The sequence below is a fragment of the Lithobates pipiens genome, unplaced genomic scaffold (assembly GCF_037356315.1).
Source record: "Lithobates pipiens isolate NorthernLeopardFrog02 unplaced genomic scaffold, aLitPip1_a1.2 Scaffold_35, whole genome shotgun sequence".
Classification (NCBI taxonomy): domain Eukaryota; kingdom Metazoa; phylum Chordata; class Amphibia; order Anura; family Ranidae; genus Lithobates; species Lithobates pipiens.
The window spans coordinates 17,789,510-17,803,517 of NW_027507811.1; the positions used below are offsets into that span (position 1 = coordinate 17,789,510).

At 42.7% G+C, this 14,008-nt stretch overlaps 2 protein-coding genes across 2 annotated transcripts in view; both read right to left on the reverse strand.

The window, feature by feature from the left end:
• LOC143955546 (uncharacterized) overlaps positions 1–3,050 on the reverse strand; it is a 48,478-nt gene extending 45,428 nt beyond the window's left edge. Inside the window, exons 1-3 of the mRNA XM_077465596.1 lie at positions 2,427–3,050; positions 243–489; positions 29–126 (exon numbers count right to left, since the gene is read on the reverse strand). Of these exons, the coding sequence (XP_077321722.1) occupies positions 29–126; positions 243–327 (183 nt within the window). The 5' untranslated portion in view covers positions 328–489; positions 2,427–3,050. The remainder of the gene's footprint in view (positions 1–28; positions 127–242; positions 490–2,426) is intronic.
• Positions 3,051–6,144: 3,094 nt separating this feature from the next.
• LOC143955177 (uncharacterized) overlaps positions 6,145–14,008 on the reverse strand; it is a 38,124-nt gene continuing 30,260 nt past the window's right edge. Inside the window, exons 13-19 of the mRNA XM_077465269.1 lie at positions 13,188–13,313; positions 12,983–13,071; positions 12,718–12,867; positions 12,462–12,603; positions 12,084–12,181; positions 11,831–11,972; positions 6,145–8,599 (exon numbers count right to left, since the gene is read on the reverse strand). Coding sequence (XP_077321395.1) covers positions 7,191–8,599; positions 11,831–11,972; positions 12,084–12,181; positions 12,462–12,603; positions 12,718–12,867; positions 12,983–13,071; positions 13,188–13,313 — 2,156 coding nt within the window. The 3' untranslated portion in view covers positions 6,145–7,190. The remainder of the gene's footprint in view (positions 8,600–11,830; positions 11,973–12,083; positions 12,182–12,461; positions 12,604–12,717; positions 12,868–12,982; positions 13,072–13,187; positions 13,314–14,008) is intronic.

Genomic DNA, 14,008 nt, shown 5'->3' on the forward strand with positions numbered 1-14,008 from the left:
ATAAACTTTAGAGTAATTTCCCACCTACCTGATGATGGTGGGGGATGGTGTGACCTTCCTGTGTGGAATCCCGGGAATCCAGAGGACGAGGACATCTCTCTGGTGGGTTCCCATTACTGGATCCATCTGTAGGAAACACACACACTGACTGAATACATTGTTTCTATGTGTTTATCAGATGATGGGGGATCTAGGTGGAGCCTCCGTACTGCTCTCTCCTTCACAATAAAGTCTCCTCTTACCCGGTGATGTGAGGGGCGGCTGATTGTCCATCATGACGTCCTTGTAGAGATCCTTGTGTCCTTCTAAATACTTCCACTCCTCCATGGAGAAATAGACAGTGACATCCTGACACCACTGTTGTCAGCAGCTCAATGACATTGTTTGTGACTTCCAGAATCTTCTTGTTGTTGTTCTCTTGGGTTTCAGGGAGTGAAGTGAAGGCACTGTGATGGTTAAATGGTCTCCAGACTTCACCAGAGGAAAACTCTGGATTGAAAAAGCAACAATAATGTCATGTAGACCTCCCAGCATCCTCCTCACCTCTCCAGTCAGGTCTGTGTTTTATTAATACAGATAAGAGTGATGTCATGTGACCTCCCAGAATCATCCTCACCTCTCCAGTCAGGTCTGTGCTTTATCAATAGAGATGAGAGTGATGTCATGTGACCTCCCAGAATCCTCCTCACCTCTCCGGTCAGGTCTGTGTTTTATTAATACAGATAAGAGTGATGTCATGTGACCTCCCAGAATCCTCCTCACCTCTCCAGTCAGGTCTGTGTTTTATCAATAGAGATGAGAGTGATGTCATGTGACCTTCCAGAATCCTCCTCACATCTTTGGTGAGCCGGCAAATGATCTCCATCGTGGGATTTAAAGAAGATTTTTAGCTAAAACTAGTTTTAAAATGCTCCATCCCCTCTCCAACACCTATAGCAACCAACCAGTGTAAGAAAGACGTATATACCTAACTTTTTTCAGGCTGGTCCGGTCATGGGATCCCGTGTCAGCTAGCACCTGCTGCAGAGGAATAGAGAAAGCGCTGTGAAAGCTGGAAGCCATGACATCACCTATAGGCACCCATAGGCTTCCATGGTGCAGCCAGTGTGGGCGGTCTCTTCTCCCCTGCAGCTTCCGCTGGCTGACACAGGTGAGCCAGACCACCTGACAAGATCAGAGGAGGCTGAAAATAGGCAAGTATATACATGTTTTTTACACAAGTTAATCAGCATGCAGTAAGGGGCTGAAATATAATATCCCCTCAGTCATGTGACTCGGGTCTTCCTCCATCCTCATTGATGAGATCCATACAAGACTCTGATCTCTGTAGACAGATAATATAGCGCCCTCGCTGGTCATTAGAACTCATAGACAAATAGAGATTCATTGTAAATCCTTCGTCCAAAAGTGAGGGAACTGTGTTGTGTGTGTGTGTGTGTGTGTGTGTGTGTGTGTGTGTGTGTGTGTGTGTGTGTGTGTATATATATATATATATATATATATATATATATATATACATACACACATACATACACATATATATATAGTAGTGAGAAGTTCTATTTATGGAGACATATGTCCATATAGTGCGAGGGTCTCCAAACTTTCTAAAGAAAGGGCCGGTTTACCGTCCTTCAGACTTTAGAGGTGCCAGACTGTGGCCAGTGGAAGTAAACAATGCTGATCTTTAGTATTAGGGGGGAGAAATAGTTGGTGTCATCAGGAGGAATAGTGCCCTATTTTGGTTGTCGGTGGAAGAAGTTACAACCCATTGTGGGTGTCAACGGAAGAAATAGTGCTTCATTTATGGTTGCCACCTCATCCCTTTAAACCCGAACACATATGAATTACACAGGTTCTGAGGCTGATTAAGGTGGTAATTAAACTCACTCGGTGCCTTATCTGCATTCAATTAGCATCAGAACTAGGGATGAGCTCCGGCATGTTCGCACGCTCCACGTGTAAAGCCTACCATGAAGTCGGCGCAGCGCTGCGCTAATCACAGGCAGTGAGACATTGCCCCGATCTCTGAAGCCGCGCATCGGGGCAACCACTCATATAAATGGAAAATTGAATCGCTACCTACGTAATTTTCCTTTCCTGGGGCCTATCCATGTCAGCATGTGTTTGCGTATGCTGCCATGAAGGCACCAGGAAAGTGAAATATGTAGCTCTATAGGGAGGTTATATTTCTGTATTGATTATAAACATATAATCTGTATAATAATAATATATATAGGTTATATTTCTGTATTGATTATAAACATATAATAATCCTGTATAATAAAATATACATATTATATATATACATATGTGCATGTATATAAACATCTGTTAGAGATAAAAGACATCACAGTGACTATGGAGGAAGGGGACGGACATGACGGGGGGTTACTGGGTGTAAATATAAAATAAGATCTTATTACCTCCTCTAGTGCCAGTTCCAGCAATGTCTCCTCTCCACTTCCTCTTAACTCACCTCTCACCTAGAACTTCCTGTTTATGTTTCTACATCACTTCCTGTTCATAAGAGACCTCACTTCCTGTCTGTCTATTACTTCCTCCCCAGTTGCAGCATCACTTCCTGTTTCTGACTGTCTGCATCTGTCCGATTCTGTATCTCTTGCCTCTGTGCATAGCTCCCAACTGTCCCTGATTTTGAGGGACTGTCCCCGATTTGGAGCAATGTCCCTCACTCCATCTCATTTGTCCCTCATTTTGATCTGATCTGTATAGATGCATATAAAATGTACTTGTTCTCTATCAAAAAGTGTTTTCCAGCGCTAAACCTTTCATCCGATTTCTAAATGGCTGCGTTTGTAAATTCCAAAAGCCAATATAAAGGAATAGTAGTGGTAAAAAAAAAAAGCACTTGTGAGTTTAAGCAAATCTTGTTTTGTTTTTTGTACAATTCCCCTTTAAGGGGCGTGGCAAGGGGTGTGTCCTATGCCTGCATACTTTTGCTGATAGGTGTCCCTCATTCCCATCTCAAAAAGTTGGGAGGTATGGAATTGTATTTTTGTTCCACTCAATATAATTGGAAATTATCTCCACCTTGAGAGTGGGGATGAGCTCAGGAATGTTCGCATGGAACACGTGCAGAGCCCGCTAGGAAGTCGGCGCAGCGCTGCGCTAATCACAGGCAGTGAGACATTGCCCCGATGTCTCATTGCCTGTGATTAGTGCAGAGCTGCGCCGACTTCCTAGCGGGCTCTGCACGTGTTACATGCGAACACGCCTGAGCTCATCCCTACTTGAGAGTAATGTCATTAAAGGAGGAGTTCTGTATGCTTTCACTATGTGAATATTATAAGATAACACTGCAATGGTTAAATAACATAGGAACCATCAGACGCTGTAACCATCTTAAAGGATAAGTTCACTGATACATAAAAATAATAAATGCACATTTTCTTGCAGGCAAAAAAAATAATGCATTTACTTTTTGTTAGGGACCTGTAAAGCATTTCACCCACAATCAGCAGGTGGAGGGTATAATGCCACGGTCCTGAATACTGTATGTCCGTACTTCCGCCAAGGGCAGGCAGCTACACTCTCTGATAGGAAGTTCGGGGAATTACCCAGAGTGATCAGTAGTGCTCTGGTAGTACATTGAGAACTAAAAAGGCTGCCTCAAAGGATGTCCGGACTTGTTGTTTTCCCATTTACAGAACACTATGAATGAATAACGGTAGCGTTTTTTTTTTTTTAGTGTGCGACAGCCAGTGGGGGGAGAAGATCCCAAAATAGGGAGTCACACACACACACACGCACACACACACACACACACACACACAGTATTCATTGTAACTTAAACACCCCCACTTTGGGCTGTAGACACATCACAGATCCTTTTCTCCCTTGGGTGCCCCTCTTTCTAAAAATTTTTAAATTGGAGGTATACCCCGCTATCTAATCTTTCTTATAACTGCTGGGGAGGAGTGCAGACGATATACTATACAGCAGTGCATTGCTCAACCTCAGTCCTCAATAACCCCCCAACAGGTCATGTTTTCAGGTTTTCCTTCACCTTGGACAGGTGCTTTAAATCAATGTCAGTGGCTCAGCATTATGATAACTATTATATCTAAGGAAAAAAAAAAAAATCACAAAAAATCATGTTCTGTTGGCAGTACTTGAGGACTGATGTTGGGAAAAACTGCTACAGCGTGTTACTTGAAAGTCTACTGACATCACATCCAAGACGGCGGCATCAATCAACAGTCTCATGTATCTGATTTATAAACCAGAGGCTCTGGATGGACAGTTGGATAAATGGCTCTATATTTAGGATGTATCCAGTCTATAAACCAGAGGCTCTGGATGGACAGTTGGATAAATGGTTCTATATTTAGGATGTATCTGGTCTATAAACCAGAGGCTCTGGATGGACAGTTTAGTAAATATTTATATGTTTATCTGGCCTATCAACCATACCAGACATCACAGTGACTATGGAGGAAAAGGACAGACATGACGGGGGTGGTTACTGGGTGTAAATATAATATAAATATATTATATATAAATATAAAATCGTATTACCTCCTCTGCTGCCAGTTTCAGCAATGTCTCCTCTCTACTTCCTCCTGACTCACCTCTCACCAGGAACTTCCTGTACATAACCTCACTTCCTAGCTTTAGCTTACATTACTTCCTGTCTGTGCTTTCCAGCTGAGATAACCATTTGAATATAAATAATGTGGTTTACATCAGCGGTTCTCAACCCTGTCCTCGAGTACCAACAGGCCATGTTTTGGGAATTTCTCTTGCATAAAATAGCTGTCCTAAATACCAAGCCATTGACTTCGATTTAAAGCACCCGTGCAAGATAAAAGGAAAACCTGCAAACATGGCCTGTTGGCGGTACTTGAGGACAGGGTTGAGAACCACTGGTTTACATTACTATCTATTGATGAAATCCCATGCTGTCCCCATGGGAACAGAAACAGAGGCACACTTAACCACTTCAGCCCCGGACCATTTTGCTGGTCACAGACCAGACCACTTTTTGCAATTCGGCACTGCATCACTTTAACTGACAATTGCGCGGTCGTGCGACGTGGCTCACAAACAAAATTGGCGTCCTTTTTTTCCCACAAATAGAGCTTTCTATTGGTGGTATTTGATCACCCCTGCGGTTTTTATTTTTTGCGCTATAAACAAAAATAGAGTGACAATTTTGAAAAAAAAACGTATTATTTTTTACTTTTTGTTATAATAAATATCCCCCAAAAATATATAAAAAAACATTTTTTTCCCTCAGTTTAGGCCGATACATATTCTTCTACACATTTTTGGTAAAAAAAAAAAAAATCACAATAAGCGATTATTGATTGGTTTGCTCAAAACTTATAGCGTTTACAAAATAGGGGATAGTTTTATGGCATTTTTATTAATAATTTTTTTTTACTAGTAATGGCGGCGATCAGCGATTTTTATTGTGACTGCGACATTATGGTGGACACATCAGACATTTTTGACACATTTTTGGGACCATTGTCATTTATACAGCAATCACTGCTATATAAATGCAGTGATTCCTGTGTAAATGACACTGGCAGTGAAGGGGTTAACCAGTGGGTGGCAGTGTAGGGGTTAAGCGTTCCTAGGGGTGTGTTACTAACTGCGGGGGGCTGGGCTTTCATTTAGTGAACAATGATCTCTGCTCCAATCACATGAAGCAGAGATCAGCGTCACTAGTTGCTAAGCAGAATGGGGAAATGCTGTTTACAACAGCATTTCTCCGTTCAGCCACCCTGTGAGACGATCGCGGGTATGCCCGCAGCGATCGAGTCCGAGGGACCCGTGACCGGACTCACAGGAGTCCCGACCGGGACGCGAGCGCGCTGCCGGCAGGACGCGAGCGATGGCAGGATGGCAATAAAGATTGGACATACCTGTACGCCAATATGCCTGCCCGTGCCATTCTGCCGACATACATCGGCGTGTGCCGGTCGGGAACCGGTTAAAGGACAGGTTCCCCTTCTATAACATGTTACACCAATATTCAGAGCGTCGCATTTAACACATTTTCAGCGTTGCCGGGTGACGTTACCACACCACCATTATCCCGTAGTTTTTTTAATGCAATTGTCTACTCCCAAACTGTCATTTGAAGTAAAACACATAGCCAAGTATTATTCTCCACAATTTTTTTATTGTGCATTAAAAAAAGGAAACAAATAAAATTAGACATGCTATCTGCCAATATGACTTAACTAAAAAGTGCATTTTATGCATCCAAAAATATAGAAAATATATCAAATCATTATTCAACCAAAAAATAAAATAAAAGCCTCATGCATGTGTCCTGCTTCTTAATATAAGTGGTCAACAATGCCAAGAGTTGGTGAAAGCAGGGGTCCGTCATCCGGAGATAATTCCGAAAATCATCTGGATTATTCTCCTGGATCTCCCGCAGCAAAGGCATATGACATAACTGGTCAAAATTATTAAAGCAACCAATTTTTGGTCCAAAAAATCCTCCTTCTCCTGGACTAGACTTGGGTCAAAGCAACAACTCCAAGGCCAATAATAAATAACACGTTATCTCCTCCGATTCCGCAACATAGCTGGTTGACGAACAGCCGTTCAGAAACGAACTGAAAAGTGCGAAATGAAAAGCGCAAATTAACACTCACCAAACTTCTACTAACACGAAATTTGCAGAAGGGAGCCCAAAGGGTGTCGCTAAAGAGATGAAAAAAACACGTAGTACGTCTAAAACGTCACTACGTTCGTAATTGTTGGCCAACAGTTGTGTGGCCGTGTGTATGCAAGACAAGTTTGGGCCAACGCCCTTCGGACAAAAAGTTTTGTTGGCGGAAAGTCCGATCGTGTGTACGAGGCTTTAGACTGGGATGCCATTAAAGTTCATGTGCGTGTAAAGGCAGTTCATTTGGGTTATCCCGTATTTAACTATGTGGTCTCTCTATTGTTTTGAACCAAAGCTGAATAATCACTGGTTGTCTTTAGAAATCTTCTCAGCCTCGTAACAACAAAACAACAACAAGGGTAGCCAATGAAAATGTATTAGGCGCAAACAAGGATGAGTTGCCTGGATAGAGGGATTATTGTCCTTTTTTAGTTATGTTTTTGAGAAATCAGAACATGAATAAGGACGCTCATCCATGTAAACTCTGTTGTGTTGCACAAGGTTTCCTTCCTTGAGTGAAAGATTTCCAACGCTATTAAAATATATGGAGATGACCACTTCTGTGAGTTTTCTGGTGTAAAACAAGTTTAGATTTCCTAAGGAAAGATTTCCCGCACTCTAAACACGAATAAGGACGCTCGCCTGTGTGAATTTTTTGATGTATAAGAAGGTATCGTTTGAGAGTGAAAGAATTCCCGCACTCTGGACATGAAAAAGGACATTCGCCCTTGTGAAATCTCTTATGTTTAACAAGGCCTTCGTTATCTGTGAAAGATTTCCCGCACTCTGAACATAGATAGGGACACTCACCCGTGTGAAATCTCTGATGTTTAACAAGGTCTCTTTTATGAGTGAAAGATTTCCCGCACTCTAAACATGAATAAGGACGCTCACCCGTGTGAGTTCGCTGATGTTTCACTAGGCCTCCTTTCAGAGTAAAAGATTTCCCGCACTCGGAACATGAATAAGGACGCTCGCCCGTGTGAATTCTCTGATGTTTAACAAGGCCCGCTTTGTCAGTGAAAGGTTTCCCGCACTCTGAACACGCATAGGGACGTTCACCTGTGTGAATTTTCTGGTGTCTAATAAGATGGTGTTTGTTGTTGAAGGATTTGTCGCACTCTGAACATGAATAAGGACGCTCACCTGTGTGGATTTTCTGGTGTTTAACAAAATTATGTTTCTTAAGGAAAGATTTCCCGCAGTCTGAACATAAATAAGGACGGTCACCTATGTGAATTCTCTGATGCTTAACAAGGTCTCCTTTGTCAGGGAAAGATTTTTCACACTCTGAACAAGAATAGGGACGCTCACCTGTGTGAATTTTCTGGTGTCTAATAAGACGATCTTTTTTTTGGAAAGATTTCCCGCACTCTGAACATGAATAAGGACGCTCACCCGTGTGAATTCTCTGGTGCTCGGTAAGTTTTCCTCTCTTTGTGAAAGATTTGCCACACTCTGAACATGAAAAGGGACGCTCACCCGTGTGAATTCTCTGGTGCTCGGTAAGTTTTCCTCTCTTTGTGAAAGATTTCCCGCACTCTGAACATGAATAAGGACGCTCACACGCGTGAATTCTCTGGTGCTCGGTAAGTTTTCCTCTCTTTGTGAAAGATTTCCGGCACTCTGAACATGGGAAGAGATTGTCACCTCGGTGATCTCCTTCATGGGGTGAGGAAGTTTCCTCGGGATTAGAAGGATCTGTTGATAGATCTGCAGTGTGAGATCTTACATGGATATTTCCAATCATAGTATGTGATTGATGAGAAGATTCCCCCTGATCAGAGGGATCCATTGATGTCTCCGGACAGGAAGGTCTGTGATGTATATTTTGTGTATTTGGATTTCCTCCTGGAGGATCCTGTGTGATGACATTATCTTCTGACTTACAATCAGCAGATAATAGAAGACGTCTCTCCGAGGAATTCCTGACATCACATCCATCTGTTGGAAAGAAGTAAAAAAATAGAATAAATCTCAGTAGATGACAAATAAGTGGAGTTTTGGCTCCTCCTCCCCGTCGGTGGAATAAGTGGAAATGCTGATCTCACAGCTGGGCTCCTGTTCTCCCTCCAAAATCAATCAGAAAAGTCCATATACAGTATGATCAGCAAATTCAAAATGAAATAGCTATGACTAAGGCTTCATTAGCCACAAACGCATTATTGGTTTGCTACTACATTGCGTTGGACTCCAGCATGAACACTTTTCGTAAAAAATGCAGGTAATAAAGTCACGTTGGTCCAACAGTCAAGAGTTTCACAGTCTAGTATGGAACTTGGTAAAACTGTAACATCAAAATATAATAAGAAACCAGTGAAATTATTTAAAACACCCAAAACAAAAACACCTATGTCACAGTGGGTAACATTGCTTTGTGCATTAAAGGGGAGTTCCGGGCTTTTTATGTTTATTAAAAGTCAGCAGCTACAAAAAGTGTACTTGCTGACTTTTAATAAACAGACCCTTACCTGTTCGACGGTCCAGCGATGCGGCCGAATGGGATGTCGCTCCTCTCCACCGGCACCTCCATTGCCACTCTGGTCACCCAGCCATGACAGCTTTCGGCTTTGTGTGCCGGGCGCACACGGCGCATGCGCAAGTCGCGCTACGTTGCCGGAGTGGGCAGGCGATCTGGGACCTGTCACGTGTCCCAGGAGATTGCCTAGAGGTAGGGGTCGCCTAAGGCGAAAGGAGGAGTCGCCTTGGCGGTCCCTGGGCGGAAGGAGGAAGTGGAGCCCCCACTCCCCCCCCAAAAAATTACATGCCAAAAGTGGCATGTAAGGGGGCGAGGAGTGCTTAAAGTTGAAGTTCCATTTTTGGGTGGAACTTCCCTTTAACAACAGCTATGGGGAGTCATGGAGATGCCATATCATTTTGTGGAGACATGACGTTATAGTGAGGAATGGAGATGGACCTTTCATATGGTGTACAGTATCTCCTCCTCATTTGTTGGGAACATGGCGTTATATTGAGGAATGGAGATGGACCTTTCATATGGTGTACAGTACCTCCCCCTCCTTTGTTGGGAACATGACGTTATATTGAGGAATGGAGATGGACCTTTCATATGGTGTACAGTATCTCCTCCTCATTTGTTGGGAACATGACGTTATATTGAGGAATGGAGATGGACCTTTCATATGATGTACAGTATCTCCCCCTCATTTGTTGGGAACATGACGTTATATTGAGGAATGGAGATGGACCTTTCATATGGTGTACAGTATCTCCTCCTCATTTGTTGGGAACATGACGTTATATTGAGGAATGGAGATGGACCTTTCATATGGTGTACAGTATCTCCCCCTCATTTGTTGGGAACATGACGTTATATTGAGGAATGGAGATGGACCTTTCATATGATGTACAGTATCTCCTCCTCATTTGTTGGGAACATGACGTTATATTGAGGAATGGAGATGGACCTTTCATATGGTGTACAGTATCTCCTCCTCAAATGTTGGGAACCTGACCTTATATTGAGGAATGGAGATGGACCTTTCATATGGTGTACAGTATCTCCTCCTCATTTGTTAGGAACATGACGTTATATTGAGGAATGGAGATGGACCTTTCATATGGTGTACAGTATCTCCTCCTCAAATGTTGGGAACCTGACCTTATATTGAGGAATGGAGATGGACCTTTCATATGGTGTACAGTATCTCCTCCTCATTTGTTGGGAACATGACGTTATATTGAGGAATGGAGATGAAAATGTCATATGGTGTACAGCATGTCCTCCTCATTTGTTGGAAACATAACGTTCCAAAAATCCAAGGAGCATCTTCAGGTTTTCAAGGAGCCTAAATAATGTTTCCGATTTCCTGACCACTTATTACATTTCTTGAGGTCCTGAAGTGTCAAGACAGGAGAATCACCCACAGAATTACCCCATGTTTGAGAGTTAACACCCTAGGGTATTTTTGGGAAGCATGGTAAGTCTTTTGAAAGGTTCGTTTTTTGCCACAAGCTTTTGTAAAATGTGAAAAGAAAATTACCTTTTTCCTTTTTTTTCTTTTAGCACAAAGCTGTAAGTTAATGAGCTATTTCCATGTTGCATCAAAGGTATATCAAAACACATTCTGCTACTCCTTTTGAGTATGGGGATAACACATTTGATAGATTTTTCAGAGTTGCATAGAGGGGCCCACACTCCAAGCAGCATCTTCAAGCTTGCAATGGCATAAATTATGACTAACTTTGACTGACTACCTATCATATTTTTAAAGCCCTGGAACACAAAGACGGTGGAAATACCCTCAAAATACCCACAAAATAACCACAGAGGGGCCAAAAATGCAAGGAACACCTTCAGGCTTTCAATAGGCATATTTTTAATTTTTTGTACACAAAAGTTGTTTATTTAATAAGAAATTTCTCACACACAGCATGGGCATACTTAGAATCCCAATTCAGAACACATTCTGCTACTCCTCCCAAGTACGGTGATACCACATGTGTTAGACTTTTTCAATGTTTGCACTGATTACGTACCAGACATTGTATCTTGTGTATTATTAGAGCGGAGACTGCGAGGCAGACCTTCTCGTCCAACATCAGTGCCTGACCTCACAATTGCGCTTCTGGACGAATGGTCAAACATTCCCATAGACACACTCCTAAACCTTGTGGGCAGCCTTCCCAGAAGAGTTGATGCTGTTAAAGCTGCAAAGGGTGGGCCAACCTTTTATTGAACCCTACAGACTAAGACTGGAATGCCATTAAAGTTCACGTGCGTGAAAAGGGCCACACACCAGAAGGATTACGTCCTATCAACTGCCAGTGACACCTGTCCTGGCACTGTCTATAGAGACATTTTTAGGGAAATAGCATTGAGCGTTGATCATCCTCCTCCAGCTCTTCACATTGCTGTATACTTCACCATATCCAACCCAAAAGCGGAACCACTGAACTTAGTTCAGGAGGCCTTGCACACCTTGGTTTCAGGCATGGTCCTCAAGAGGGTTCTGCTCTGCAATAGGCCCTAACTTAGGGGCCCACTCAGTAGGGACAGCCAAGTGCCAAGTTACCCCTACCTACAGAGCCCCAATAACCTGCCACCAATGTTCCCTCTCCCAAAATGGCAGTTCCTCCTCCTTATCACCTTTCGCTCCATGACATCAAAGGTTAACTGAATTTCTTTCCCCAGTTTCGGTATCTGTTACTTACTTGTATCCACAAATGGAGATTTTTCATCTTGTTCACTCTTCATAATCATCCCAACCTCCTCCGTGGATGGCTGATCACCCCCCATATACGACTCTACTTCTTCCTCTTTTACTTCAACTTTTATAGTAATTAGTTCTTCACCCTAAACCCAAAAATAATATAAACCATCTATTAAAAACATTAGGCAGATTTAAAGGACACAAATGACAGCAGCTCTACATTCAGTAATACATCATCCAGCGAGTCCACCTACCTGATGATGGTGGGGGATGGTGTCGCCTTCCTGTGTGGAATCCCGGGAATACAGAGGACGGGGACATCTCTCTGGTGGGTTCCCATTACTGGATCCATCTGTAGGAAACACACACACTGACTGAATACATTGTTTCTATGTGTTTATCAGATGATGGGGGATCTAGGTGGAGCCTCCGTACTGCTCTCTCCTTTACAATAAGGTCTCCTCTTACCCGGTGATGTGAGGGGCGGCTGATTCTCCATCATGATATTCTTGTAGAGATATATTATCATATTATCTGATTTAAAGGTCTACATTTCCTCAATCATCAATATACACATATATATATATATATATATATATATATTTGATCAGTTTTTATATTTCATTACTCACCTGTCCTGATATCTAGAGAAGGTTCCTCCACTTTAGTGGTCACCGTTATCCCAACTTCCTCCATAGACTCCTGATAACCCATCACAGTCATCGCCTCTTCTTCCTCTTTAAACTCAACTTTCACAGATATCTGTTCTTCGTGCTAAACCAAAAAAAATAAAATAAAAGAACAATTTTAAAATGTGAGTACCAATAGGCTGAGAGAAGAGTGTAACCTCATACAGTCTAGAGTCACACCTATGTTCTTCCCATCTACCTGATGATGGTGAGGGATGGTGTGATCTTCCTGTGTGGAATCCCGGCAATACAGAATACCTCCCTCCTCCATAGACTGCTGAGCTCCACTTATCGATGTTTCTTCTTCTTCCACTTTAATCTCAGCTTTGATATCTTTCAGTTCCTCATCCTAAACGCCAAAGATGACAGAATATATTTGTAAAAAGGAACAAGGGATTCCATGAAAGAATGCCCTCTCATAGCTTAGAATTCTGTTTGAGTTCTAGTTGCTGAGCCCCATCTACCTGAACATAGTTATGATCTTCCCATGTAGATTCCTGGGAATACAGAGGACGGGGACATCTCTCTGGTGGGTTCCCATTACTGGATCCATCTGTAGGAAACACACACACTGACTGAATACATTGTTTCTATGTGTTTATCAGATGATGGGGGATCTAGGTGGAGCCTCCGTACTGCTCTCTCCTTTACAATAAAGTCTCCTCTTACCCGGTGATGTGAGGGGCGGCTGATCCTCTATCATGATGTCCTTGTAGAGATCCTTGTGTCCTTCTAAATACTCCCACTCCTCCATGGAGAAATAGACAGTGACATCCTGACAACTCTTGTCAGCAGCTCAATGTTCTTGTTGGTGACTTCTATAATCTTCTCGTCATTGTTTCTCTTCGGTTTTCAGGGAATGAGGTGAAGGCAATGTGATAGTCAAATAGGCACTAGACTTCCCTGGAGGAAAACTCTATATTGAAAGAGCAACAATAATGTCATGTGACCTCCCAGAATCCTCCTCACCTCTCCGGTCAGGTCTGTGTTTTATTAATAGAGATAAGAGTGATGTCATGTGACCTCCCAGAATCCTCCTCACCTAGCCGGTCAGGTCTGTGTTTCATTAATAGAGATAAGAGTGATGTCATGTGACCTCCCAGAATCCTCCTCACCTATCCGGTCAGGTCTGTGTTTTATTAATAGAGATAAGAGTGATGTCATGTGACCTCCCAGAATCCTCCTCACCTAGCCGGTCAGGTCTGTGTTTCATTAATAGAGATAAGAGTGATGTCATGTGACCTCCCAGACTCCTCCTCACCTCTCCGGTCAGGTCTGTGTTTCATTAATAGAGATAAGAGTGATGTCATGTGACCTCCCAGAATCCTCCTCACCTCTCCGGTCAGGTCTGTGTTTCATTAATAGAGATAAGAGTGATGTCATGTGACCTCCCAGAATCCTCCTCACCTCTCCAGTCAGGTCTGTGTTTCATTAATAGAGATAAGAGTGATGTCACATGACCTCACAGAATCCTCCCCATCAGACCGAAG